This window comes from Neurospora tetraspora, assembly GCF_033439725.1.
Source record: "Neurospora tetraspora strain CBS 560.94 chromosome Unknown B0H65scaffold_2, whole genome shotgun sequence".
Taxonomy (NCBI): Eukaryota; Fungi; Ascomycota; class Sordariomycetes; order Sordariales; family Sordariaceae; genus Neurospora; species Neurospora tetraspora.
The window spans coordinates 5,696,965-5,724,289 of NW_026944384.1; the positions used below are offsets into that span (position 1 = coordinate 5,696,965).

Consider the following 27,325-nt stretch of genomic DNA (forward strand, 5'->3'; position numbering starts at 1 on the left):
GACAGAACGACGAACCTAATACCCCACGCGCCCTATCCTGTTTTCTCCTCATTTTAATTACTACGAATATTCTTTTTTTATTTCGCCCTTTCGCAACGACCTCCCACCCTCCACCGAATTGCCGGGAAGAGCCTGCTTTTGAAGAACAGGAACAGGATTTGGCAACCGAACTGGCGGGGGACAGCTGCGCTACCCAAGCTACGACAAGGCCCACTCGCTTGACGACCGTCTGATCTTCGATAGCCTGGCCTAGCCCAACCATCTTTAGACACGCCCAACACCGACAACATGGGTGTCGAAACCAAAAAGAAGTCGTCCGAGCGACCACTACCCGTGCCCAGCGCGACCGAATCCTCGATAATGGGCCCTACCCAGAGTGAGCTGGGAACCGACGACAAGTCATCCTACTCGCTGCCTGAGGACGGCACCCCGGTCACTATCAAGACACACAATCGAGGCAAATCGCAGACCTCGCTGTTGATCGAGTACTTCGAAGGAGGAAAAGGAGCCCCATCTGGAGACGGGCGCAAACCCAGCGTACGTGTTCGCCTCACGCCAAGCCACAAGTCCAATCGCAAAAGCAGCGGTTCCGATCGAGGTCGCATTGAAATAACAGAAGCAAAGTCAACGAGGAGGTCGAGCCAGAGCCGCCGCGCCGATCGCCATTCCCAAAACGCCCTTACCCGCAGCGAAAATGAGTTGATGTCCGTCTTGAGCGGAGGCGACGAAGACAACAACTCGTACGCCTCTGCCACCGAGGAGAGCAACGTCAGTCGCAACATCGAGATCGAAATCGGCGAACGAAGTGAACGTAGCGCCAACCGACGCGCCCGCCGCCCTGCCAGCCCTTTGATCCCATCTGCTGATAGCAAGAATAGCAGCTACAATGCCGGCAACATGAGCGACATCTCGGCCATCCCGAGCGACAGTTTCCTCGACGAGCCCTACGTATCCCACAAGAACTCTGATGTCAAGAGCCCTGGTTCCAGGAGCAGGAGCCCCTTGCGCGGCGGGGATGCCCTTGCTGGCGCTGCTGCTGGTATCACAGCTGCTGCAGTTACTGACAAGCTCCGTACCAAGAGCCGAGATGAGAGCAGGAATCGAGAATACGAGCGCGGAGAGCGTGAAAAGGTATCGGTAACCAAGACGCGCGGGGACAAGGAGAAGAGCGGCAGTAGCAACCGCCTCCACAAGTCGACCAAGAGCCGGACCAGCAGTCTCAGCAAAGAGGAAAGGAGTTCGAAGCGCTCAGAGTCCCGATCCAAGCACAATGATTCCTTGGTATCGGGAGCGGAGTCAAGCATGCTTTCGACTGCAGCTGCCAGCCAACGCTCCATGGGTGCAGAGTCGATGCGCTCAGGCCAATCCAAGGCTTCCTCAATCAACAACCCCAAGCTCTTGGAGACAGTAGAAGATGCCATTCGTCGCCTTATTCTTCCAGAACTCAATGCCTTGAAGAGAGAACAGAGCTTGCGTCAGGATCGTAAGGCCGCCTCGGCGACATCAAGTGCGACAACGGCTTCTAGGGACGAGGGCAGTGATAGGCGCCGGACGTCTAGAGCTGACAGAAACTCGGGCGCCACTCCCACACCCAAGGAACCTATCAAGATTGAGAAGCGAGACAGGGAAGCCCGCAATGCCTTCGATGAGAGTCCGGCAGGAAGTGCCCTCAGCCAAGACACGAGAAGCGATGTGCATGATATTGACCACAGCCCCGCGGCAAGCACTGACCGTCTAAAGACTGCTGCTGCCGGTGCGGCTATGGGTGCGGCTGCGGCTGCAGCTCATGATAGCCTCAAGTCTCCTGGAGAGAACCGCAGTAGGAGGCGAAGACGTGAGTTGCGGAATCGTGCTGGTAATGAGCATGAGGATTATGATGATGATGCCTCCGATTTCCTCGCACCTGCTCCTCCGATGCCGTTAATGAGCGAGCTCAACCCGTCGGACGTCACCAGAGCCTCTATCTTATCTGCCGACACGGATAGGCCTCACTCGGCTAGCGAGGAGATTGCACCGAAGCAGGATCAGAATGGCCAGTACCACACTGAGGATTCTACTCCGACACCCACCCGGACTCCGATTACTCTACTGTCATTGGGTACTCAACACGCCAATATCTCACATGGAGACCTGAAACAGCTGCCACGTCAACGGGGTACCGAGAACCAGGACAACGACTACCACACCGGCGCACCGTCTGTTGAGTCCTATGATGATCTGGACGATTACGATGATCACGAGCGGGAATACGGACATAGCCCATACGACTACTACAACACTCAAGAGGTGCCGCCTCCTCTCAAGTATGTTCCTTACCAACCTGAGAAGCGTGGTCTGAGCCCTATTCCCAGCGTCTCCGGATACACCGAAGGCAGTGAGGCGCCGAACCGCGATTCTCGCGCATTCGGTGGCTCGGTATCAAACGGCTCGCGTACCCCTGGCAACATGTCCGTAGCCAGCTTGAGGACACCGGGCATGGATCAGAGCAATGTGAGCGGAATGACCAACAGCGAGGTTGACGGCAATGGTCACGCTGTCCGTGCCGTGGGAGCCATCCCGAACTACGTCCACACCTCTGGTGTCGATTCCAACCATGCTTCGCTCGTTGAAGGCTCCATGGTGGATTCGCTCAGATCGAGCGGTATCAACCAGCAACCATACCGCAACTCGATGGCTACCAATGGAAGCCAAGAGGGTGACAGGCCAGACACTGCAGGTAACGATAGCCAGGCCTCATACGACTACCAAGAATATGATCTTGATGAGTACGGAAGGAAGGTCCCAAGACAGCGCCATTACACCACCGCCTCAGAGGCTGCTATTACCAGCGCTGCGGTTGGTGCCGCCGCTGCTGCCCTCAGACAACAGGGCAAGCAGGAGAATCAGGGCACTTCTGAATGGCAAGGGGAAGGCGTACAGCGCAACAAGTCCTTCAAGGAGCGCGCCCAGAACGGATCTGGACCCGCACTTGAGCCAAAGCACAGTATCGACAGGATGTCGGACGTCTCTGTGCCCATCAAGTTGGGCTTCAGTGGCTTGCCGGATATCGGCGACCCGTTGCCAGACTTTGAGTACTGGAACGAGGATGATCTGATCACTAACCCATCGATGCTTAACGGAGAGGAAGGTGGTTGGGAGGGAGATGCTACTCCCAAGCAGCGCCCCCAGTCGTCCGTTGATGACTTCAACTACCGTCCTCTTGACGGCACTCACGATGCTCTGCAGAAGGGTCTCAACCTCAACGGCAACCAACAGTCCGGTCAGGAGCAGGACGAGTGGTACAGGACTGAAGAGGACCGGAAGCGCGATACCTTGGTCACCAACCCTTACGAGGACGCCAGCCCCATCGCCAACCTTGCTGGTCTTGGAGACAGCCTTCTTTCTCCTGGTGGTTACGATAACTACGGCAATGCCACTCGTAGCCCTGTCGGTCAGAAGGTCGATGAGGGATATATCTCCCAGGGACCTAACAAGACCCCGGATACTTCGATGGACAAGGGCAAGGATATCGACTATGGCACCCCTCTCAACCTTGGTGGTGCTAAGAACCAGAACCCCATGGACTTCTTCGGCTCCGGTTCGCGACAAGTTAGTGGCATGTCGGACGGAATGGACTCGCAGATGTATGACCCCGCCACTGGAACGGGCATTGACAAGATCGAGTCCAAGGATATCATGGCCTTGATGCAACATGTAAGTTTGTTCGTGTCATTGTACTGAAGTATGCCCGCTAACAGCTTACAGTTGATGGTCCGCGATGCTCAGCGCAGTGCTCGCGATACCGAGATTTTGGTCACCCTTGTTCGCGCCGCCACCGAGATGCGCAACAACTTTGAGGACCTTAAGCGTCTTCTTGCTGATACTGAGGATGTTATTATCACCGAAGTCAAGGAGAACACCGAGAAGACGGTCCAGCGTGCCATCAACGGCCCTCGTCCTTTTCCCGGAAGCGCCCCTCGCTCTCTTCACTCCAACTCGCAGGCGGCTACCACCACTACGATGGATGAGATGAGCAACAAGAAGCAGAAGAACATCTTCCGCCGTGCTCTGATGAAGGGTCTGGGTCACAAAGGACCCAACGACCTTGGCAGGATTGAGGATATGCTGATGCAGCTCCTGACTCAGGTTGATGACCTCAAGTCCCAGACTGTTCCTGGTGCTGGTTCTGTCCCGATGAGCCATCAGGATGAGCGTTCGTATGAGAACATGCAGTCTCAGGGCCAATATGAGCAAGATCGTGGTTACGAGCCGGAGGGACATGCTGGAACTTCCACTAACAGTGCGTCTCAGTCCGGACAGCTGTCCATCCAGTCTCGGGGAACCCCCGGCCAGCAAAACTACGTCCGCAAGGTGTCCGGTCACAGGATAAGTACCGTGCCCGAGGACGACGAGGATGATGAGTATGACAACGAGAGCATTCGCTTTGGCGGGCCGGAGGTGTTGATGACCCCTGCCCACGCACAGCGTTCTGGCTCGTTGCAAGCAACGCCCCGTGGGTCGCCGCCTAACGCTTCGGGCGCTCTTCAGATGTCGCCTGGTTACGACAACACTCGGCGGTCGCCTGCGTATGATAATTGCCGGTCGCCCGCTTATGAGAATGCCAGGTCCCCTGATTACCAGCAGCAATACGAAAATACCAGGTCGCCAGACTACCAGAATGCTGCTAAGCAAAACGAGGACCAGAAGAAGAAGGGGAGGTCAAGCTGGTTCAAGTCCCGGTGGTCGGAGAGCACTACGACTACCAACATTACTCAACTCTTCCGCCGTAGCGGTCAGTCACGCAAGGACGAGGAAGACGAGCAGCAGTGGAGCCCCAGGCCGGCCGACCAGCCTACCATGCCTACGTACCGCAACAACACGGTTTCGTCTCGGGCGGACTCGATTGGCACCTCCACCTACTCGGACAACTTCCAGTTCTCCAACCCCCATCCCAAGCCCAAGAACGACCCTTACTCCCAGGGACCTGAGCTGAGCCACGACCTTCACGAGGACCCCGAGTCTCCCGTGCTTGCGTACAACTCGATGCAGCCACCGCAGCCTAACTGGGTGGCGATGACGCCTGAGGAAGCCAAGTACAAGGCGCACCGCAACTCGCTCAACCTGGTACATCCTCAGCCCCGCCAGGGCCAGACGGAGCGCTTCAAGCAAGCCCTCGAGTCTCAGGCGCTCGGCTTCACGGGTGGCAACTCGCCCATGCTGAGCCCCAAGTCCGAAGACTGGGCCGGATCCGCCACCAGCCTCAACCGGCTGCCTCGCAACCTGAACCGCGATAGTTTCGAATCTCAGAGCAACGAGGCCAACCCGAACTGGCAGCAGATCTACTCTTCTTCGCCCGCTCCGGCGGCCCTTAGCATTACCTCTGGCGGACCTCCCAGGCCGCCCAAGGAGCCCATTGATGGCACCACTGGCAGCGGCCCTAACAGCCCGAGCCAGACGCGCAAGTTGGAGAACAAGAATTTGAGTGGAGCGACGGGTCAGGTGTCGAGACGGCCTAGTGGGCCCAGGCCGATGACGCCGTCGAATGATAGGGAGGGCAGGGGAAGTGGAGGAATTCTGAGCGAGGGAAGCAGGAGGACTGGAAGCTTGTTGAGGGATTAGATGATGGGATAATCGGGTGATAAACGATGAGGTGGATCTAGACGATGGATGTCTAGGTGGATGTGATGGATGCGGATGAGACAAAGATGGATGGATGGATATCTCTGATGTTGAAAGGAAAGGAAAGCAAGCGTGCGTGCGTGCCTGCGTTAGTTTATTCTGCTGGGGGAAAATTATTTGGGCGTTGTTTGTTATTTTGATGATACCGAGTCTTTTTACATGGCTTGCCAGTAACGTATAAACTAGCATTTCGTTGTTGTTTCTATCTCATGGTCATGATGAAATCTTCACTGGGCTGTTGGATGAGCTGAGTGTAGGTTGGGTAGCTAAAGCTAGACTGGGCTGCTGGGTAGCCTTGTGCTGGATATAGTTCTCTCGGATATGACCGGGACAATAATGGTAAAAGACAAAATGATTCCCACTGACCAACAAAGTCCCCATGTTCCATATCTGATGCTGATGATGATTGCTGTCACATGTTGAAGCCAAGGGACCCATGCCCAAAACCCTAACCCGAACGGTCTCGTGGCCTGTCCGAAGTCGCCCGAGGACCAATTGGCATTTTCAGTGGCGGCAAATTCCCCACGGGCGGCAATGCAACCTGTCGATGTCATATCTTTCATCTCTCGTTTGTTGTATCTTTTTTTGAAATTTTGGATGAACCCCTTTCTTTTCGTCTGTACTTTGTTCGTCCGTTCGCAACGCCGACCGCTAGACTCTGATCTCTGGCGAAGAAACTCTACATCATATACGATTCCTACTACGGCCATATCCCTTAATTGCGCGCGCGCAATGTCAACGACGACATCTTCCCAGTTCATGATTTAACGATAACCCGACGACGAACGACCTAATTTACTGCTCTTCTTGTCCATATACTAGTTGTCCGAACGTCTTATAATATGCCAGCCCAGACTTCTTTCCCTTCGCTCGCTGCGCTCAGGCGCCTGCAGACGCTCAACCATGTCCATGCGCCTCTCCGACGAACTGGCAGCGGCAGGATAACGAACGGGTGGACGTGCGCAAGCTGTCGCAGCCAACTTTCTTCTTCTTTTTCGTCATCCTCCTCCTATAACTCGACACTTGCCCGACGATCGTTTTCCGCTTCTTCGAAACGATATAGCAACCAAAGCTCGAACGGCTCTTCCTCTTCTTCCTCCTCGAACAACACCAACGGAAAAACCACAAACAACGGCCGACGAACAGTGCTGCTAGCGGCTGGTGGAGGCGTAGCGACCGCGGGATTGCTGGCGTTTGGTGACGATGTCAAGTATACATACGAAGCGGTGGAGAGGACGGGGAGGGTGGCGAGTGCGCTGGCGGTTTGCGTCAACGATTACCGGAAGACGTTGAACGCAAGAGAGAAGATTGAGGATGCGGAGGAGAAGCAGCGGTTGCTGAGGGAGTGTCATCAGCGGTGCGCGGATCGGACGCTGGAGGTTTTGGAGAAGAGTGGTGGGATTTTTATCAAGTTGGGACAGCATTTGGTTAGTACCCGGTACAGAGAGAGATACTATAAGATGGGCGAGAACAGAATGCTAACAGACGACAAAACAGAGCGCAATGAACTACCTCCTCCCCCCCGAATGGACAACGACCTTCATCCCCCTCCAAGACAAATGCCCCGTCTCCTCTTTCGAGTCGATCGAGCGCATGTTCCTCCAAGACACCGGCACCTCGCTCTGGGACTACTTCTCCGAATTCTCCCGTGAGCCCATCGGCGCCGCCTCACTTGCCCAAGTCCACCTAGCCACCATCAAAGAAACCGGCCAGCGCGTCGCCGTCAAAGTCCAACACCCGTCCCTCCAGCGCTGGGCGCCCCTCGACATGCGTCTGACGTCGACCACCTTCAAAACCCTCAAGTACTTTTTCCCCGAATACGACCTCGAATGGCTCTCCTCCGAAGTCGAGATCTCTCTCCCAAAAGAACTCGACTTCACCTGCGAAGCCGAAAACGCCCGCCGCACCTCCCGCCACTTCTCCCAACACGCTCCCTCTTTGCCATTGGTCATCCCCGACGTCCTCTGGGCTAAGAAGCGCCTGCTGGTAATGGCCTGCGAATCAGGCCACCGCCTCGACGATCTCTCGTACATGGACGCCCACGGCATCGACCGGGACGAAGTCTCCGCCACTTTGGCGCGGATCTTCAACGAGATGATTTTCGGCGAGGGCGCGCCCCTCCACTGCGATCCGCACGGGGGTAACATCGCCATCCGCCACAACCCCTCTTCTCGCTCCAACAAGGCAAAGACCAATTTCGACATAATCCTCTACGACCACGGCCTCTACCGCGACATCCCCCTCCCGCTCCGGCGCTCCTACGCCAAACTCTGGCTCGCCATCATCGACGGCGACATTCCCAAGATGAAACGATACGTGTACGAAGTCGCCGGCATCGGGGAAGATAAATTCCCCCTTTTTGCCAGCGCCATCACCGGTCGCGACTTTATTAATGTCGTCTCCGCCACCGACAGCGGAGGCGTCTTGAAACCCAAGGAAGCATCGGAACAGAAATCCATGTCTACGGCACTGCAGGAAGGGTTGATTGTGGATTTGGTGCAGATGTTGGGGCAGGTGCCGAGGATTATTTTGTTGATTTTGAAGACGAATGATTTAACTAGAGCGCTGGATGAGAGTTTACATACGAGCCAGGGGCCGGTGAGGCAGTTTTTGATTTTGGCTAGGTATTGTATGCGTACCGTGTTTTATGAGCAACTGGAAAAAATTCGGGAGATGAGCGGAGGAGGGGGAGGCAGAGGCAGTTTGTGGAGCAGGCCGGGGAATGTGGTGCTGGTGGTGAAGGCGTGGTGGGAGATGGCGAGGGTGGAGATCAAGTTGGAGGTTTTTGAGTTGTGGTTGAGGGTTAAGAGGGCGCTTGGGTTGGGACAGGGAGGGTTTGGGCAAAGTGTGCCGGTGGGGAGGAAGGGGCAGAGGAGGTTGGAGGTGGAGGTTGAGAGGGAGGTTGAGGCTACGGCTACGGCGTAAGGGGGTGGGTGATGGATGATGGATGGATGGATGAGACTTATGGATTAAAAGAGTGCATGAGATGATTGCATTGTGTGATTAGAGAATAGAACTTACCTAGATGTAGATGTAGAGAGATACCTATTGTTTCTTGGTTGCGGTGCCAGCCAGCCTCGTTTGGGTCACTCCCTCGTCCATCTTGGTCGTCTTGTGGCAACAAGTGGTTTGTTTACATCTCGAAAAGGGGCATTCTGGTTCCACTTGCGATGATCCCAGCAATTTATAACACCTCACTTGTTCTCCAGGTGTTACCCATAGGTATTCCAAGAGGACACTGAATAACTCGGACAGCCACCTCACACATCATTCATAGGATTATCCGGCAGCCTGGCGTCGTCATCATCGTTCTCATCCCAGGAGATAGATGCCTACCTCAACGGTAATGGTGAAAATGAATTGACGACACCTCAGACATTTGTCTTCTCAACTCCCGTCTTATCATCCCTATTCCTGGAGAAAGAAAGGACAACAAAACACCACTGAAAAAGCCTTTCCCCGCTTCGGACTCAGTGATCCCCTGTGAAGTGCGAAGTGCTGTCAGCCCTACACCGGCGCCAAGAGTGATCGCTGTCCAGTCACTGAGCTGTATACCGGGATGCTACTAGGCAGCCATCCATCGTGGATATTTACTGCACGGTTCTAGTGTACAGGTGCTGCGGTTCTATGGTTACCTAACGGAGTGAGTGAATTGGTTAGTTAGTTACTGCGCCTCCATTCAGTGACTCTTCGACATCTTTTGTAGTCTAGAGGCTGTGTAGTCGGGCGATGGGATCTGTCCTCTTCACTTTGCTCTATAATATCTTCAAGTTATCCCAAGGTCATGTTATATAAATAAATACTACTTCTGGCCTTCATTCGCAGTCCAAGCAAGCGGTTTACTATCCATCTATTCTACTCCGCTCAAAGTACATCCATCCCATCACCGACCGCTCTTTCGCTTTCGTTCGACTCTTAACCTACATACATCACATCACTTCACACACAAACGCCCACCTCCCAAGCTTGCCTCAACTAACGAACACCGACCGGGCAAGATGTTATCCTCCCTCCTAACCGAAATCCAAAAAATCGTCACCCCCACCGCCCACCAACAACCCCCCAAGAAAGCTCACCCCAAGCCCATTAAAACCACCTACGAATCCCTCCCCATCGAGCTTCCTCCCGGTTTTCTCGCCACCGAACCTGGTGTTACCCCAGTCCCAACTCTGACGGAGATTGAGTGGGAAAAGACCAAGTTACCCGAGAACAAGGGACTGTACGCGGTGGTGTTGGATGGAGTACTGACGAGGGAGGAGTGTGATTCTCTCAAAAAGTTGGCGGAGGGGAGTGTACCTCCTGCACAATGGGTCCCCGTAGATCCCGATGCTGCTGAAGAGTCTTCTTCTAAGGGAGGTGAAGGAGAAACCCCAAACGAGCAGCAGAGCAAAGAAACAGAGACAACAGAGGGGAAGACACCATGGGGCCCCGCCCTAGTCAACGTCGGAATGGGCTACGAAGTCCTCACCCCTTCCTACCGCAACTCGTCGCGCATCATCTGGGACCAGCAAGAGGTTGTGGACAGGCTTTGGGCGCGATGCTGTCTTGCTCCCGGACTCCAAAAAAGATTGGCGGTGCTGGATTCGAAAACCGAAAGAGATGCGAAAATCATTACTGGACGGTCTTTGGGGGATGGGCATGGGGAGCAGCTTGAGCCAAAGGAGGAGGTGGTGGAGAGGTATGCTAATGGGAAGAAGAAGGGGAAGAGTAAGCAGCAGAGGAAAGATAATGCAAAGGGGAGGACGACGGGGAAGTGGGAGTTTGTCAAAGTCAATAAACGGATGAGGTTTTTGAAGTATGGGGAGGGGCAATTCTTTAGAGGTGAGTTGTTTCTTTTTTCTTTCTTTCCCCCACCTATCTATCCCCTTTTCTCCCATCCCAAATCCCAAATCAAACTGAACACTGACACTGACGATGTGACACATAGCCCACTGCGACTCCCCCTACCGCGAACTAGACCCCACCAACTCGGACCGAATCAATGAGACGTTCTTCACCATCCACCTCTACCTGAACGACTGCAAATCGGAAGTGCCCCCAGACCAAAAAGACGAAACCGAACTAGTTGGTGGTGCCACGGCCTTGTTGTCTGCGGACGAGAAGAGGAAGTATGATGTTGAGTGTAAGACGGGGAGGGTGCTGATCTTTCAGCATCGGAGAGTGTTTCATGCGGGCGCGGATGTGGTGAGGGGGGTCAAGTATAGTGTTAGGACGGATATTATGTATCGGGAGGTTTTGGAGGAGGAGCAGAAGAAGGAAGAAGAAGAGGGGAAGGGAAAGGAAGAAGAGGTGAAGGTGGAGGTGGAGGGAAATGAGAAGGCTGAGAAGATGGCAGACGACATATGACAAGCCGCTGAAGGAGGCCGGTGGTGGGAAGTAGTAGGCTTGATAATCTTTCGTAACTTGATATCTCCTTTTCCATACTCTTCTCTAGCAGTAGCACATAGCAATCAATCATAATCTCTCCCGTGAACTCACTCCACCCCCTCAGGCCTAGGCCAAATCCGTCTCAAAGCCTTGATAGCCTTACACTCATCTTTATGCGCAATCCACCTTCTCTTTTGGCACTCCTGTCTTCAAGTCAGCTACCCTGTCCCTCAACATCAGCTTAAAAAGGTAAGTAAAACTCACCTTGGAACAATACCAAACCTCCACACACCCCTGACACCTCTTCAACGCCTCCAAACCCCCGCCGTCCTTGCGATCCTTCCCCCTGGGAGTCAAACACCCATCAAACTTCCCATCGCACATCTTCTCCTCTCTTTCCTCAGGCGGACTACTCTCATCCCTCTGCCTTAGGATTTCCATCATCCATTTCGTCATCTGTAATGGCCCTGGCACCACCCCCAAGAGTTTACCGCCACTCTCTCTATCACCCTCATTTCCCTTCTCCTTCTTCCCATCATCTGCTCCTGCTTCTGCCTCTGCCAAAGCACCCAGTGAACTCAAAACAACAAACCCCTGCCCTCCTTCCCTCTCCGCTTTGGTCCTCCTTGCATTTCTAATCACCACCGCGTTTCCCTTCTTGAGGCCGAGCTCTTTGAACTTCTCGGCCACGGCGTTGGGGTTACGCACGGTGAAGGGAGGGGGGTCGAAGACGAGAGCAAAGTCTTGGTTGCTGGAGTCGGTGAGGATGAGGGTCGGCTTGGTGATGGTGAGGTTGGACTTTATTGTTGCTAGGAGATAGGTGTCTTTCTTGTCTTTCTCCTGGTCGGGAACAGGTGATGGGGAGTCCACCGAAAGGGGGAGGGAGGAGAAAGTGGTGAGCTGGTCTGGTGACGGGATGGGCATTTTGTCTGTTCGTTGGATGTTGTTTTGGAGGTCGTGGTTGTCTGGATGGAGTTATCGAGCTTGCTTCCGTTTGATGTTGAAGGTGGAAATGATGGAAGCTGATGTCTATGTCAAGGGGGCAAGCAGAAGAAACGCTTCTCAAAAATGGAAACTCTCAATTCACGTTTTATCTTCACCTGTGCGTAAAGGGGGTGACGGAACACCTTGGAAGATGAAACATAGGTCCGGAAAACGAGAACGCGGGGGGGATGGAAGGAATCCATTGAAACAGCCCTAAACCTTTGGCGCTTCCCCCACTGTAGCATGCACGCTGTACCCCTGAGCTGTGGGCGCAGCTGCTGAATGGTGCACCCGCATGCTTCCCGTCAACATCTGCACGAGATACATTGATGCGCCTAGTGCGCCAACAACGGTCCAGACTCTTCAGGATTCTATCAAAATATTTACGAATACGTCGACCAGTACGAAATGAGCACGACAAGCAGCATAAACATGGACTCGAACTCGAGCTCGACACATGTTGAGTTGACCCCCCAACAGTGCCCACACAGTACGCTTCAAACGGCCAAGTGAGGAGTAAGAGGGGGGCATCGTGAAATTCCACCAAAAGACCAAGCAGCTTGGCGAGGAATTAAGGTTCGGGATGGCGTCACCTGGAGGATCACAGGTGGGTACGACATCCGGTGGATATGACGCTCTTTGATATTGTTTGACACGAGAAAGGTAACAAGAGATGACAGGAGAGGTACGAGTTGGAGGTTCAAGATATCTAACTTTATGATTCGTGAAATATAGTCCCTTGATTATCATACCCCATGTTTCTGTCCAAGTGATTCATAACTCATCGATTATGTGAACCGTCAACGCCTTGCCAACCCTGCCTGCTAACGCGAAACTCCCTGCCCTAGAAATACGACAACACAAGAGTATCTCCCTTTAGAATAGTCTGCGGAACAACCGCGACCTCAAAATAATGAAAAAGAGACCTGCCACCCATCCACCCGCCTATCCTTAAACCCTCCCCACACTCTCCCCTTCAACCAAAGTATCATCACTCCCAATCTGCCTCCCATCCCTTTTCTTCCTCAACAACCTCCCCTTCGGCACCAGAATCCTCCTCGTCTGCCGACGTTCCTCCCTCGTCTGGTGGGCCCGGCCTTCCTACTTACCAAAGCCCATCCACGCAAACGTGGCCAACGCCGAAGCCGACAACAAAAATGTGACAATGCCGGCGCCCGCCTTATCCGCCGTCGTCATCGGCTTACTATGCATAAAGCTATCACTGTTGCTCCCCGCATTCGGGTTTCCTTTACTCGTTCCACCGGTACTATTCGTCACCGGTGCTTTGCCCGGCTGATCAACCAACAAGGAAGAAACCGCTCCCAAGGCATTCATCTGCTGTCCCACGCCATGACTGCCATCGTATTTCTTCTTCTTCCAGCTGAATCCACACGTGCGGCCGTTTTGCTCGCCGGTGCAAGTCAGGACGGCGGCTTCGGCCGAGGTTTTCAGCACGGGGAGGATGACGGGGGCCGTGTGCGGTGCGATTTGTGTGGTGGTGGCTAGCCAGCGGTGCACGTAGCCCTTGAAGGAGAGCATGTCGGTTGTGCAGCTCATTGCGTCTTCGCAGGCGGGCTCGTAGGCGATCCCGTCGGGGAAGAAGCGGACAAGCGTGGCATTGACGAGCTTGTCGAGGCGGTCCTTCCAGACGGGGGAGCCGTCAGTCTGTATGGTGTTAGTACTTCTTTTTCCTGAGGGAAACGGGGGAACATACGTAGTTGTACATGTGAGCGGCGCCGAGGACAAAGACGCCAAAGTTGTAGGAGAACTGAGCACCGTTGATATCGGTGCAGTTCGTTTCGACGTGGGCGCCGTCGTGGATGTTATAGTCGTCGTCCATGAGCCCGACACCCCTCATCCAGTCCCACGTCTTTTCGGCCCAGTCGGCGTATGTCTGGTTGCCGGTGTAGCGCGCCAGTCTTGCGCCGAGGTTGAAGAAGCAGCCTATACCATGTTGAGTCAGTTCAAGGTCTTCTAGGAAAGTGTTGTGGTCACGAACCATTGGCAATGCTGTTCTTGTAGTCGTATCCGTTGTTAATCGGGGGGATCTGCCAGCGCAAACCACCATTGCAGGTATCGTCGTGCCTATCGGGGTTTGCTTGTGTATTGAAGACACCCTGAGCGAGGCCCAGCCATTGTGGTTGATCGGGTGGTGGATCGGGGAAATTGTTTTCGGCGGCTGTCATGGCCGACATTCCCCAGAAGCCCTGATCATCGTTCCCTAGGGATGCCGTAACGTTGGGTGGCATGTAGTCCTGTCCTGGACCGACTTGCCAGAGGAGGGCTTGGGTGACAACCTTGTTGTATGACTCGTCGCCAGTGAACCTCCAGTAGTCGATCAAAGCCCCCCACATTGCACCTGCTTCCCACCAGTAGTAATCACCGGCTGGAGGAGGGCCGGGGAGGATTCCTGGTGTTTGTCCCGACAAGTTTCCTTTGTAGTATTGCATCATGTCGAATGCGATGTCGGCTGATGTCTGTTTGATGTCGGCTGCGTATATCGGTTAGCACTAATGTCATTTTCTGCGATTCGGAGTAAACGTACCGACTGTCGCGACACTATAGACGGCATTTGCGACGTCAACCCCAAGAAGGGCGACGGCGGCGAGCCGTGGTAATGTCGAAAACATGATGGTGGGCTGACAATAGCGAGCGACTGGAAAACAAATTCAAAGAAACGAGCGTGATGGTTGATGAGTGTTGATTTTCGATTAGCTCGTGGCCATCGGTTATCGCCTTTTGGTGAAGATTGCGGCGTTGAAGGTAGGTTGTTGTGGTACAAGAACAAAGGCGCAATCGACGACCAAGTAATGGATGGGGAGTGATTTGGGAGAAAGTTGTAAGTGGTAGACGAAAATCCTTTGTACACCACCGGCTATCAACCACGGGCATGGAGAAGTTTGCAGTGGCAGTGCATTTGCAGTGCAGTGAGCAGTGGTTCTGCCGGTGTGACACGCACATCCGTGTTGTTGCCGACGGGGAGATGGGATGGGCAGTGGATGGGATAAACAGGATGTTAGTGTGAGCAGCTTGTTCACTCGGAAAATACGAGAAAAGGATGACGCGTCCCTAACACTTGGTCAGGAACAGGGCATACCCATTGGTCTAGTCTTGGCGCCCTCGACAAGTGGATGTGCCTGATAACGATGCTTCCAGTCGTACCGCCATTTATCGATATGAGAGCAGTTGATGAACCCCTACCATAGTGAATCTCCTTCGATAGCATATCTGTTGAAGGTGTCCCGTGTCACGTGCGGCCAGCCATGGCTCCCTTCTCCCTTCACTGGCCATGGCCCCACCGCACAGGGACCTCCCTTGCCCTACTTTTAGACCTCCAGACTTTACACACAGTCTGACCTCTACTCTACTCAATACATCACCATCATCATTGATTCGTTCGTTGTCGTTCAGCCTATTCACAATATCTCATCGTATTTCTCTGTCGATGGACAAATGATGGAGCAGGGTAGAAAACAAGCTTCTAGCCCACGCTACTTGGCGATCTCCTGCCAAGGACACCATGATCAACAAGCTCGACGGCACGAGAACGGCACTGAACAGCGGACAGCCACAAGACGCTGTTCTGGCTTTGTTGTTGGTCAGTCAGTACAATCCCGGACAGACACGAGAAACAGTGTTGCGAGTTTCTTGGTCAACGAATGAAAATTGCAGTGGTTGGTTAGTTGAGGTTGACCAACAGCTGAAAGCGGCACTTTTTCCACTTGTTACCCCACTTCATCAAGGGTTAGGGTCATGGCGGCGGAGAGTGGAGCAAGCGGGGGTTAACCCCACACGGCGGAGCTTGCTCCTTGAACCCTATAGAGTTCTAGGGTCTTCCTTGGACATGGTTCTAGGACAACTCTCTTGCAAAAGTCTATAGCCTCATTGTAGCTCTTCACCATTGTCGCGTACAACCTCATTGATTTGTCCAAGATGTGTCTCTACAATCTTGGCTGAAAGAGGTTCCCCTCTCTTGTGCAGAATGCGATCGGAACACTGGATCTGCTGTGTGACAACACAGAAGGCGAATCCACCTGCTAATGCACGGGAGAGACATTGCACCTGCCTCACTCTACAGAATGCTCCATCAGCTGAAGGGGAAATGGCGACCGTCCGATCATCTTCTCCCACATTGCGCTATGTCTCTCTTTTGTAACCATGGAACCCCTCAGCGTCAGAGCTCCGTAACCACGACTGGTCAGGCCGTCCTGGATCTTCCACTGGACATCCAACAATCACGACTTCACGACAATCATAACTGGCAACCAACTACACAGTCAAGATGAACACAGCTTGGGTTGGTGCTCGCTCGTCGGCGACACCCTCACAACTTGAGGCTCTTGCTCGCGCCATCCGCAACACGCCCATCATCGACAACCATGCCCATCCTCTCCTGAAGCTCGAAGCTCTCGCCAAGCACCCTCTGCTGTCCATCACCTCCGAGGCACACAATAGCGATGCTGTCAACTCGGCCATCCACTCGCTCCCCCATCTGCGTGCCGTCAGACAGCTGTCTGAACTGCTCAAGTGTAACAACACGTGGGAGGATGTTGTGGCTGCCATTGAGCAGAAGCGCATCGATTTCCCCTTGGAATGGACCGCCCAGTGTCTGGAGGGCATCGAGACATTGCTGCTCGACGATGGGCTCGACAACGAAGACGATGCCCAAGACATGGTCTGGCACAATGACTATACCCGTACCCAGTGCAAACGCATTGTGCGTATCGAAAAGGTCGCTGCCGATATCATCAAGAGGATTGGAAAGACCTGTGATGCCTCGCCAAGGACTGGCAACGATGTCTTGAACGACGCCTACGACGACTGGATTGTCGAGTTTGATACTATTATGAACGAAGCTATCGATGACCCCGACGTGGTGGCCTTCAAGTCCGTTATCTGCTACCGTACCGGCTTGGACATCACCAGCACGGTCAACGAGGTTGAAGCTCGTGCTGCCTTTGCAGAGATCATTGCCAACTTCGCCTTGTTGGACTTCACCAAGCTACAAGAGGTCACTCTCAACGACTTGGTTGTCCACCGTACCGCCATGTTGATCCGCGATAGTCCGTCCAAGAACAAGAAGCCTATTCAGTTCCACACCGGTCTGGGTGACAATGACATTACACTTGCCAAGTCATCGCCAGCCCATCTGCAGCACTTCATTCGCGCATATCCAACTGTGCCCATTGTGCTCCTTCATGCTGGATATCCCTTTATGAGAGAGGTCGGCTATCTCGCCAGTGTGTATGAGCATGTTTATGCGGATATTGGCGAGGTCTTCCCGTGTATTAGTGAAGACGGCCAGGAGCAGGTCCTACGACAGATCCTCGAGCTCTGCCCCTGGTCAAAGATATTGTGGAGTACAGATGGTCACTGGTTTCCCGAGACCTACCTGCTTGCCGTCACCCAGATGCGCGAGGTGTTCACAAATGTGAGTTGGACAAATATTGCTGCTGCAGAAGACCAAGGCTAATGAATACCAGGTACTGAGTAACTACGTCCGCAAAGGCCACATTGGATACAAAGCCGCCATTGAACTTGTCCAGGACATTCTCTTCCGAAACTCCAATAAGCTCTACCATCTCGATATAGACTTCATGGAGCTCGATGAAGAGCCCGGTGCCGAGGTCGGACCCTACGCAAGCGACCTTGAGCTTTTTCAGCTCTTTTTGAAGGACCAACCGCCTCCTGACTTTGTCCGTATTTGCTGGAACGACTACACTGCAACCCCACGGATGCGCATGGTCCCCTTCCGCAAGTTCATGTCCTTGTTTGACCAAGCCAAGTCAACCGATATTTCCATCCCAAAAGCCGTGTTCGGTCTCATTCAGAACGATCATCTTGTTCCATCTATCGCTCCTACTGGAGAGTATCGTCTGCACCCGGACTTTTCTTCGCTCCGTCCTGGTCCTACTGAAGGACATGTGAGCATGTATGGCGAGTTCCGTGAGAAGTCCGGAGCCCCCGTTCCCCTGTGCCCCCGGACACTACTGCAAAAGGCCGTTGACTTGGGCACCGAGAACGGATTGACCTTCCTGCTTGGGTTCGAGATTGAGTTCCTTCTGCTCGAAAGAGTGGAGGGTGCAGATACCTCCGCAACACTATCCTTGAACTCTTTGAACCCGCTCAAACACCGCCCATCAGAAGCCTCAGGCCGTTTCAGTACCTTGACTACTGATGGCCACGCCTGGTCTGTCTCTCGCTACTTTGCCGACCCCAAGGTCTCCAAGCTCCTGCGCGATATGGTCCAGGCTCTCGACTCAATGGGCATTTACGTCGAACAACTCCATGCCGAGTCCGCAACCGGCCAGTTCGAGCTCATCCTTCCCCCTTACCCACCCATCCAAGCGGTCGACACTCTCCTCCACACCCGCGATGTCATGTTCGCCCTCGCCACCGCAGCCGGCTACAAGATCACTCTCCACCCCAAACCCTTCTCAACCGCATGTGGCACCGCTGCCCACACGCACATAAGCATCTCCTCTCCCGGCGGCGACAAGCCCGAAGTCTACGAGCCCTTCTACGCCGGTATCCTCAAGCACCTCCGCGCCATCACAGCCTTCACCTACTCCAACCCGGCTTCCTTCGAACGCCTCAAAGACGGCGCATGGGCCGGCGGCCGGTGGGTCACCTGGGGCACCCAGAACCGGGAAACCCCCCTCCGGAAGATCGAGGGCTCACACTGGGAGTTGAAAGCTATGGACGGCCTAGCCAACCCTTACTTCGCCATGGCAGCTGTGCTGCTGGCTGGTATCCACGGGTACATGGACCAGGAGAAGTTAACCTGGGGAGACTGCGAGATTGACCCCGCGAAACTGACGCCGAATGATCGGGCGGAGCTGGGCGTGAAGGACATGTTGCCAGCGAGTGTCGAAGAGGCGTTGACGGCGCTGAGAGGGGACGAGGAGTTTGTAGAGTTTTTCGGACAGGAGGTGGTGGAGAGGTATTGTGATGTCAAGGAGTTTGAGATGGAGTTCTTGGCGGAGATGGGAGAGGAGGAGAGGAGGAATTGGATTATGGAGAGGTATTAGGGGAGGCTTCTTCGAGGCTTCTTCGATGTTCTGAGTCTACAGGAGGGGATGCTCCGTTTGTCGTGTAGCTTACTGTGCAACCAGAGACATGTATCTCTTGGTAGTGGTGGAAAAATGCAAAAAAAAGAGCCCAGAAGAGGCTTCAAATCCTCGGACGATACCAAAAGACCGAACGTGAACGGCGCGGAATTAAGGTGGATTATCACCGCTACACACACACAAAGGAATCACGTTCTTTCCAACGCACCCGCGTTCAGTTATCACTAGCACACCAAGTTATCACCGATCGACGATATACGGCATGGTCGTTATGCGACGGGACGTATGATTATTACACTAGTCTACCGTACAGTCCACTCCGTACCTTCCTTCACAGACGTACACAGAGGGGAAGAACCATCGGACGAAATCAGGACCACCTGCGCCTGCCGCGCTTGCCCTCCTTGACAAGCGACCAGTTCAGGCCGAAGTAGCAGGATCTCCTCGGCTGTTTCCGAACTTCACACCCGTCTATGTACATTTTATACCCAAGCGGACCCCAACGGCGTCAGAACAATATCATCAAAGACGGTCTTACCTCCACGGCAGACGATCCTAATGTTGTTTGACTCCTGATAACGTGGGAAGACCGTCGCAGTCATGGCTGTTCCATCCCCGACAAATATCTCCAAACTCGATCGATCGATCAAGATATCCAACGACAGACGATTGTCAGCCGGCTTCGCAATGGTTGCGCTCCATTTACCAGCTTGACCGTATCCTGCTCGCGTCGTGTCCAATGTCAACGACCGGTTGCCAAAACTGTAGACGAGAGACACAGACTCGGCCTTGGAGGCAAACAGCTCAATGGTGAAAGCCGGTGCAGTACTAGCAACAAGGTCAATAGAAGCCTGAAGGCGTGCCGTGTTTGAAGATCCAACCGTCATGGTTCCATTGTGGACGTCAGTCCGACCAAGCGACTTGGCCGGACCGCTCGCCAACAGAGACACTTCATCGACGACCTTTTGGCCGAGCCCGCCGTCTTCGCGGATGAAGAGCTCGCGCATGAGGGACTGCGCCCCGGCCCAGCCGTTTACCCGGCTGGGCCACTTGGACGTGGTCCAGCTGCCCATCCATGTGACGAGAAGGTTGCGTGCGGCGTCGTCCACGAACCACTGGGCGGCGTAGCTGTCCGGGCCGGCGTCAAGCAGTCCGAGCTTCTCCGAAGTGAAGGTCGTTCCGTTGTAGGTGCCCACTTCGTACCAGCCTACACTGGCCTTATCTTGGCCGTAGAAGAGAGCCCATTTGTCCCCGATGGGAAAGAAGTTGGGGCATTCCCACATGGTGCCCCTGCTGCTGTCGTCACCTTGGTGCAGAACACCGACGTACTCCCAAGCGGTGAGCTCGGACGAGGTGGGGCTGGTGGACTTGTAGAGCTGGACTTTGCCGCTGCGGCTGTCACCTGACCCGACGACCATCTTCCAGGTGTTGTCTGTTGGGTCCCAGAACACCTTGGGGTCACGAAATCCACTGGCAGAGTCGGGAGGCGGCGCGGCAATGATGGGGTTGCTGTTGGAGAGGTCGAAGTTGATTCCATCGGAGCTCACTGCTGATGAGACGACTTCCGCTACGGCCTTGGGGTGCCATATTACGTTAGTGGCGTCGGTGTAGATGAGTTGCAGAGCACCCGTGTCTTTGTTCAAGACTGCGCTGCCGGTGTAGCGCCCACTGGTATCCTGCGGGTTATCGGGGTATGGCGGGTACAAGGCAACCGGTAGCTCCCTCCAGTGTACGGCATCGGTGCTTTCGGCGTGCGACCAGTGCATCGGACCCCAGAGAGGGGCAACGGGGTTGAACTGGTTGAAGAGATGATATTTGCCGCCCCACTGAATCAGTCCAGCCGGGTCGTTGATCCAGCCCTGGTAGGGAGTGTAGTGGAATTGCGGACGAATCGGGTCAAGAGCATAGAGTGAAGCAGCTGAGAGAGCGGTGGAGTTCTGAGGGGGCTGATTGTGCTGTCCAAGGGCGTTGAAAGAGAGTCCGCCGTCGTGGAGGGCGTGGCAGCCAGTTCGAACGTCGTCCAAATTGATGTGGCCCTGCGTGCTGGTATCGACCACAACCATGTAAACGTTCTGACCGGCATAAGCACTGGTGTCCCAGACAATGCGAATGAGCGCCTCGTCGTTGGTTGCAGTCTGGCTGAACAGGAGAGTGCCGTCTCTCTCCAGGACAACTCCCACGTAGAGATTGGCGGGATCATAGCCGCCGCCGACCAAGAAACTCATCGTGGAGCTTGCCCGGAACGTGCTGGAGCGGAGTGTTCCAACGGCTGCGTCGCCATCTTGCAGCATTCCCCAGAGGAACTGCTTGCCGACTTGGTTGAGCGGGCCGACTTGGTTGAACGAACCGCTCTTGTACGAGGCTGTTGTGGTGACAGAGGCATTGCCAAAGGCTGTTCCACTAACGACTGTCCAGCCCGACAAATCGCCAGTTTCGAAGCTCGGGTTCTCGGGGCCTGGGTGATGGTTACTGTGGCAACCACAACCTGCGGTACGAGGCAGTACGGCAGCCGTAGTACCATCAGGGAGAACCGAGGCTAATGACAACAAGCCGAGAAGCACGTTCTTGTATGGTATGGTTTTCGTCATGTTGAACAAGACTCTGTAGAAGATGGGAGAAAGCTGCTGAGGAGGGTTGGCAATAAGGAAAGAGGAAGTACGACAGACGATCTTATATGAGCTTCACTTTAAGAGGAGCTGCCCCCCCTGTCCCCCATGGGGAAGCAACAGACAACAAGACGGACAACAACCCGGCAAAAAACTTATCCCAACTCTAATCCCAACTTGTCAAACCACGTTGTGCGCGGCGTTGCCCGTCGGCTAACCCTCAAACACCCTAGCTTCCTATAAGCCTGGCACTAGCTCTCCTAATCGGGAATCCCAAGTCACGACTAACATGCCCTGGTCAGTGTTGGCGCGGACGCCGATTGGCTTGATGGCCCGGTGTCGGCCCGTGACACCGCACCTTACCCCGAAGTGTCTCCGTCTCGGCGTCTCTTGACATCCTGCAGCTCTCGGTCTCACAGCCGGCGGACTAACGGTAGTCGCTGCTCCCGCGCTGCTTACCAAACCGGTGTTAAGTTTCATGGGATTTGGTTCTAGTGGTGTTGTAGGAGGTACGTGTATGTCCCTCTCTTCGTGACACCCGATGTATCTCCTCTGCTTTGGTGAAAAGTCGGAATCACTTTGGCCGCACTTCTTGGTCAATACACATTCTCATTCATCGGTGGGTTCTTAAAACGGGATCTATACGACGAAGTACCTAGGCCGCGACTTGTGACGAAGGGATTTCATGTCGACTGCCTCTTCTGGTACTCTGTAGCCGCACCGAAATCGGGGTAAAGAGGAGCGATCATCACGAGATGGTCGTCAAACTAAGTAGTCCCGAGTGGTTGGAGGCACAGCCAAGGACCGAATAAGGGCCGAGAATCCACATAAGCAGCACGGTAGACGACGGTAAGCGAAGCTGAGAGGTTGCACTTGGAATCAAATAGTTCTGAAATTCCATTGCCGTGGTTCTATAGTTGAGTAATAGCGTTGCAATAATGCGGGTAGGAAGTGGAGAGAGGCGGGGAATGCCCCATGGGGTTGCGGGGGTCTAGTCTCCCGAAGGGTTGGTTGGGAACGGCCCCCAAATGACCAAGTCCCACCAATGAGGTGTAATAGGGTGAGTCCGTGCGCTGATCTGGATGCATCCAATCAATTGCAACGGATTGAGTGCAATGCGACGAGTGCAATGCGATGCAAATGGCCAAGTTCAATGGTAATGAGGAGGATTGAATGCGACGAGGGGGATTGAGAGCGATAAGAGAGATTGGGAGCGATAAGAGGGATTGGAAGCGATACCTCTAGCTAAGTATAGAAGCGCTGAGCTTACTAAATCTACCTCATCGCACTCAATTCAACTTATCGTACCCAATCCCTCTTATCACTTTCAATCCCCCTTATCGCTTTCAATCCTCCTCATTGCACTCAATCTCCCTCATCATTGCCATCCTATTGAACTTGGTCATTTGCAACCATCGCGCTCAATTACTCGGGGAATCGGGGCCGCTGCCAAAAAGAAAGCCCCACAGCGGCAGCGAGCCTTACCTTAAGCGGTGGGGACCAACATCTCCACTGTGGGCTGCGACTGACGTCACTGACGTCATGTTGATATTCGATTGAAGCGATCATTGAAGTCATCATAGACTGCTCTGTTTGCAAGAAACAGCTGAAGAGGCATATAAGCAACCAGTTGATCGCTTTTCAGGACTTCTTTTGACAGATCAGAACACATCAACAATCACAATCAAGCGAAAACACCCAAGCGCAAAACCCGCCTAAACAGAAAATCACCATCAGTAGGTTTCCTCCTTCTCGACTACCCTCACATATCAAGTCAAACACACACCAACACCCACCCAGAAATGTCCACCCAGTCCAAGGCCGACAAGATCGAGGAGGTCAAGCAGAACCTTCCCCTCCCCGAGCAGCCCCCCGCCCCCTCCGACTGGCAATCCGCCGATGCCCGCACCGTCAACGTCGGCAGCGGCCGCTTCTCTGGCGATGTTTCCCAAGGCGAGGGCGTCTCCGCTGGTCTCCGCGAGCCCGCCTCTACGGACCCCGCCAATATCGACTTTTCCAAGGTTGGCAAGGGCGAGGCGCAGTACGTTGGCAAGGGGCAGAAGGACAAGTCTTCGTAAAGACATTAGTAGCAGAAGCATTTGGAATGGGAGTGGGAGTACAGCACCACTGGGAGGAACAGAAGTTTATGTTCGGAATAGCATTATGATGATGTGATCACTCTGGGAGGATTCACGGACACCGCCGGTGGACATCATCATCACACTCGGCGTTTGTTGGGATTTAAGGAAATTACGGTCACGAACGCACGACATAATTTGGGATATGACATGGCTAGGACACGCCTCTGAGAACAGGGCAGTCAGCCTAATGAATGTACAAATACATTAACACAAAACATTCAAAACTTCGCTATGTACGCTAAACATGTGATCTATCATTATGTCGTGAAATCATCGAGAATAATCTTAACTCTAACCAGGGCCAAACGCCGGCGGAGGCGGCGGAGGAATCATAATTCCCCTCCCTGCTCCCCCGCCCGGAGGAGCAAAAGGGAAGAAAGCCGGCGGCCCACTACCGCTTCCTCTCCCCATCATACTGGGAGGCGGAGCCCCTGCTCCTCCTCCTCTTCCTCCTCCTCCTCCTCCTCCCGGGGGGGCGAAGCCGGGCGGTAGGGGAGGAGGTGCGCCTGGGAACTGTGCTGGTGGTGGTGGTTGTGGTGGGAAGGGGAAGGCACCGGGCGGTGCAGGTGCAGGTGGTGGAGGCGCGGAACCATCACCACCGCGTTCTTCCTCGTCGATGCTGTCTGGGTGGTAATCACCTTCTTCTTCTTCTTCGCTGTGTCCCTCTTCGTGTTCCGAATGGGAGTGGTACGATCGGTCGGAGCCGGAACCATGCTCAGAATGCTGGTCGGAGCCCCCCCTGTCTGAGCGACTGCCACTTGCGCTCGCTGTGCGTGTTCCGGGTGCGCCGCCGCCGAACATTGGTGGCGGAAGAGGGCCCGGAGGCCCTGCACCAGGAAATGGAGGAAATGGAGGTGGTGGTGGCATACCCGGCATCGGTGGCATCGGAGGAGGCCGGAATCCTCCCGGTGGGGCTGCTGGAGGAGGCGGTGCTGGAGGAAAGATATTACTCGGTCGCGGCGGTCCCGGACTTGATTTGCTAGTACTGCTCGCAGAAGAGTGTGAAGGACGACGGGATTCCTTTCTATTCCTTCTGCTTCCGCCACTGCCGCTACCACCGCTGCCGCTCCCGCTCCCGCTGGTACGGCTTCCTCGGCCTCTGCTCCGGCTGGAACGGCTGCCTCTGCGGCCACTGTCGGGTGCTGCTGAAAACCAGTCGACGATACAAGCTGCGATGAGGACGAGGCAGAACAGGAGCGGGATTAGTTGTGAGGCGCTGTTGATTTTGTTGACTTCGGACGAGACACGGTTCCAGTGGATGGAAAGCTCGATGGCTACGAGGACGGTGGTGGCGATGAGGAGGTTGAAGAGGAGTTGGAGTTGGTGGGACAGGGTTGAGCTGCTAGAGGGACTTATCGGATACAGGTTAGCAAGCTTGGTATATTGAACGAGAGTGGGGGGAAACATCGTACTCATCTCTCTTCCCCCTTTTCTTCCTTCTCTTTTTCTCATCGCCTCCTCCGCCACCACTCAAACTCCTCACACCCATCACCATCCCACCCACCAACACTATCAACACCACCGCAATATTGAACGCTCTGAACCCGACACTATCCAAGTCCGCTTTGGCAAACAAGAACCCATATTGTTCCCCACAGAGCTTCTCGTCTTTTCTTTTGGCTGCTAGTCCAACAACCCCCGAACACCAAAACCATAACTGAAACCCGCAGGCCATTAGCAAAAGAATAAACTCCATGATAGCCAGCAAATCACACCCGGACTCCCTCTCCTTCCCTCCTTTGTTGTTCCTACTAGTACCCTTCTTTTTACCACCTCTCCCCCTCCCCTTCTCCTCCCCCGTCCCAGAACCAGAACCAGGACTTAGACACCTCCTAACCCCAGTCCAGAACACCACTCCCAACATGAGGTAAGCCGTCCCGCTGACTAACAGGGTAGCGATGTATACCTCCACCGCCCCGAATACATTATCTGAACTAGGAGAGGCTGCTTTCATAGCGAGCCCAATGAAGACGGCATAACAGAGAATCGCATGTGCGGCCCGCAACACGGTATATGGCGCCGGAGAGGTGGATCGAACGAGAGTGGCGGGGATTAGACCAAACCAGAGGAGGTAAAAGGAGAGGCGGATGCCGAGGCCGGTTGTTGAGGGAAGAGAAGGAGAAGCAAGACATGAGGGGGAAGGGGTAAAGGTGGACATCTTGGAGGTGGTATGTAAGGAGGGTATCGTCTGGTGAGTTGTTGTGTCTAAATCTTGAGTTGAGGTTTTACGATTCGTGAGTTATCATCTTGGCCTTGAGTCGTCGTTCAGCTTGCTGGTTGTTAAGCAAGGTTGAGTTTCAAGTGGACGTTTGGGTGTCTCGCCTCTGGTAAGGTACGAATTGAAAAAGGAGGTAAACGACTGACAGGTTGCCATGAACCCGAGGCTTCGATGGCTTTTAGGGATTATTGGACCGCCCCTGACACAATTCATCATTAGATCCCTGGATGTCAGTCTCTGATCCTACCAGGATAGCTTCTTCGCTCCTCATCATCAGCCTTCTGTACCTACCTGTGCTCACGTCCAGTACATACACCTCTGGCTCAGATATCCTGGGCTCGTCGTCCAATGCCTTGCTTACATGCACGTAACGTACGAAGGTCAAACTTCCGTCTTCGATCCAGCCGGTCAATGGCCTTCGCTTGCTTTTACCTCCACTACAACATCTATGTGACACCTTACCGCAGAGAAGCATGTCTCATCTAAAACCAGGCTTTCAATAACGAAGTTAGTCACATCCAGGCTAAGCCATTGTCAACCGCATCAAAACGTACAACTGCGTCTTCCTGTCTGGGCTAACTCTCCTCAACAACCTTTTAAGTCAAACCAACCCCCACGACAGCTCGGCTGGTCTCCGTCCGTCAACAGTCCCACGACATCTCCGAGTCTCAGCCAGTTTCAAACCGGCGCGCGGAATCTCACCTCACGGCACAGTTAATACTTGATCTTCCATTCCGAGTCTGATGAGGCAAGTAGGTAGCTCAACTGACAAACCTTGTTCGTAATATACCGGAAGCTATTCTGTCAGGCTCCAGGCCCTTTCTTTGCCTGTGTAAGCTGCGTGGGTACCCAACCCAACGTCCGGAACAAGGTTGGCCGGTTGAATCAAGAAAGAAGTGAAAAGCACCGCATCTAAAAAAGTGAATCGGATAAACGACGTAGGGCGGTGGCAATGGCGGTCGCGTACGCAGCCGAGACAGAAGACAGCACGTCAACAGGGACTAGATGAGTAGGGATTTTACGTCCGTAGAATGTCTTTGTATGTGCCTCTTCGGTTCAGGAACTATCACAGAGTGAAGGAAGGACAGGATAAATCCTCTGCAGACAGGGGCGTTGGCACGTTGATCAACACCCAGAACCTACCTTAAAACGACGAGATTTCTGAAGTCCAGCGACAATGCTCCATGCGTCTGGGACCAAGTAACTTGGTCCAAGTTACAAAAGCAATGCTCATGATAGGTCGCTCCTGAATCCGGTTCCCTCCATACGGAGCATGAATGT

General features: G+C 54.0%; 9 protein-coding genes across 9 annotated transcripts; 5 read left to right on the top strand and 4 right to left on the bottom strand.

The window, feature by feature from the left end:
• Nucleotides 1-85: 85 nt before the first annotated feature.
• B0H65DRAFT_136370 (uncharacterized protein) lies at nt 86-5,735 on the top strand. The gene is made up of 2 exons (XM_062820879.1): nt 86-3,693; nt 3,745-5,735. Exons 1-2 carry the CDS (start codon nt 289-291, stop codon nt 5,596-5,598), a joined length of 5,259 nt encoding a protein of 1,752 aa, XP_062685131.1. The 5' UTR covers nt 86-288; the 3' UTR covers nt 5,599-5,735.
• Nucleotides 5,736-6,374: 639 nt separating this feature from the next.
• On the top strand, nt 6,375-8,789 carry B0H65DRAFT_136385 (ABC1 family-domain-containing protein). Its single transcript, XM_062820880.1, has 2 exons — nt 6,375-7,085; nt 7,156-8,789. Exons 1-2 carry the CDS (start codon nt 6,501-6,503, stop codon nt 8,581-8,583), a joined length of 2,013 nt encoding a protein of 670 aa, XP_062685132.1. The 5' UTR covers nt 6,375-6,500; the 3' UTR covers nt 8,584-8,789.
• A 586-nt stretch (nt 8,790-9,375) lies between these two features.
• On the top strand, nt 9,376-11,132 carry B0H65DRAFT_459183 (uncharacterized protein). Its single transcript, XM_062826443.1, has 2 exons — nt 9,376-10,479; nt 10,586-11,132. Exons 1-2 carry the CDS (start codon nt 9,657-9,659, stop codon nt 11,002-11,004), a joined length of 1,242 nt encoding a protein of 413 aa, XP_062685133.1. The 5' UTR covers nt 9,376-9,656; the 3' UTR covers nt 11,005-11,132.
• On the bottom strand, nt 11,133-12,185 carry B0H65DRAFT_556588 (uncharacterized protein; the record flags this gene model as incomplete). The annotated part of the gene is made up of 2 exons (XM_062830057.1): nt 11,290-12,185; nt 11,133-11,228 (listed from the first exon to the last, which is right to left on the bottom strand). The coding sequence occupies exons 1-2, from the start codon at nt 11,947-11,949 to the stop codon at nt 11,133-11,135; spliced, it is 756 nt and encodes a 251-aa protein (XP_062685134.1). The 5' UTR covers nt 11,950-12,185.
• Nucleotides 12,186-12,934: 749 nt separating this feature from the next.
• Nucleotides 12,935-14,841, bottom strand: B0H65DRAFT_136434 (mannan endo-1,6-alpha-mannosidase). The gene is made up of 4 exons (XM_062820882.1): nt 14,555-14,841; nt 14,009-14,500; nt 13,724-13,953; nt 12,935-13,674 (listed from the first exon to the last, which is right to left on the bottom strand). The coding sequence occupies exons 1-4, from the start codon at nt 14,637-14,639 to the stop codon at nt 13,111-13,113; spliced, it is 1,371 nt and encodes a 456-aa protein (XP_062685135.1). The 5' UTR covers nt 14,640-14,841; the 3' UTR covers nt 12,935-13,110.
• A 1,249-nt stretch (nt 14,842-16,090) lies between these two features.
• B0H65DRAFT_136412 (uncharacterized protein) lies at nt 16,091-19,289 on the top strand. Its single transcript, XM_062820881.1, has 2 exons — nt 16,091-17,440; nt 17,493-19,289. Exons 1-2 carry the CDS (start codon nt 16,292-16,294, stop codon nt 19,038-19,040), a joined length of 2,697 nt encoding a protein of 898 aa, XP_062685136.1. The 5' UTR covers nt 16,091-16,291; the 3' UTR covers nt 19,041-19,289.
• Nucleotide 19,290: 1 nt separating this feature from the next.
• B0H65DRAFT_136487 (glycosyl hydrolase) lies at nt 19,291-22,050 on the bottom strand. Its single transcript, XM_062820883.1, has one exon. It carries the CDS (start codon nt 21,665-21,667, stop codon nt 19,562-19,564), a length of 2,106 nt encoding a protein of 701 aa, XP_062685137.1. The 5' UTR covers nt 21,668-22,050; the 3' UTR covers nt 19,291-19,561.
• Nucleotides 22,051-22,825: 775 nt separating this feature from the next.
• B0H65DRAFT_546845 (uncharacterized protein) lies at nt 22,826-23,763 on the top strand (the record flags this gene model as incomplete). Its single annotated transcript, XM_062829467.1, has 2 exons — nt 22,826-22,841; nt 23,486-23,763. 2 exons carry the CDS (start codon nt 22,826-22,828, stop codon nt 23,761-23,763), a joined length of 294 nt encoding a protein of 97 aa, XP_062685138.1.
• Nucleotides 23,764-24,117: 354 nt separating this feature from the next.
• Nucleotides 24,118-26,248, bottom strand: B0H65DRAFT_569332 (uncharacterized protein; the record flags this gene model as incomplete). The annotated part of the gene is made up of 2 exons (XM_062830413.1): nt 25,239-26,248; nt 24,118-25,177 (listed from the first exon to the last, which is right to left on the bottom strand). The coding sequence occupies exons 1-2, from the start codon at nt 25,982-25,984 to the stop codon at nt 24,118-24,120; spliced, it is 1,806 nt and encodes a 601-aa protein (XP_062685139.1). The 5' UTR covers nt 25,985-26,248.
• Between the last annotated feature and the right edge of the window lie 1,077 nt (nt 26,249-27,325).

Coding starts and splice junctions, on each gene's coding strand:
- B0H65DRAFT_136370 (XM_062820879.1), top strand. CDS start 289: ATGGGTGTCGAAACCAAAAAGAAGTCGTCCGAGCGACCACTACCCGTG. Junction 3,694..3,744: donor TCATGGCCTTGATGCAACAT/GTAAGTTTGTTC, acceptor AACAGCTTACAG/TTGATGGTCCGCGATGCTCA.
- B0H65DRAFT_136385 (XM_062820880.1), top strand. CDS start 6,501: ATGCCAGCCCAGACTTCTTTCCCTTCGCTCGCTGCGCTCAGGCGCCTG. Junction 7,086..7,155: donor TCAAGTTGGGACAGCATTTG/GTTAGTACCCGG, acceptor ACGACAAAACAG/AGCGCAATGAACTACCTCCT.
- B0H65DRAFT_459183 (XM_062826443.1), top strand. CDS start 9,657: ATGTTATCCTCCCTCCTAACCGAAATCCAAAAAATCGTCACCCCCACC. Junction 10,480..10,585: donor GGAGGGGCAATTCTTTAGAG/GTGAGTTGTTTC, acceptor TGTGACACATAG/CCCACTGCGACTCCCCCTAC.
- B0H65DRAFT_136434 (XM_062820882.1), bottom strand. CDS start 14,639: ATGTTTTCGACATTACCACGGCTCGCCGCCGTCGCCCTTCTTGGGGTT. Junction 14,501..14,554: donor CTATAGTGTCGCGACAGTCG/GTACGTTTACTC, acceptor CGATATACGCAG/CCGACATCAAACAGACATCA. Junction 13,954..14,008: donor CAAGAACAGCATTGCCAATG/GTTCGTGACCAC, acceptor AACATGGTATAG/GCTGCTTCTTCAACCTCGGC.
- B0H65DRAFT_136412 (XM_062820881.1), top strand. CDS start 16,292: ATGAACACAGCTTGGGTTGGTGCTCGCTCGTCGGCGACACCCTCACAA. Junction 17,441..17,492: donor TGCGCGAGGTGTTCACAAAT/GTGAGTTGGACA, acceptor AATGAATACCAG/GTACTGAGTAACTACGTCCG.
- B0H65DRAFT_136487 (XM_062820883.1), bottom strand. CDS start 21,667: ATGACGAAAACCATACCATACAAGAACGTGCTTCTCGGCTTGTTGTCA.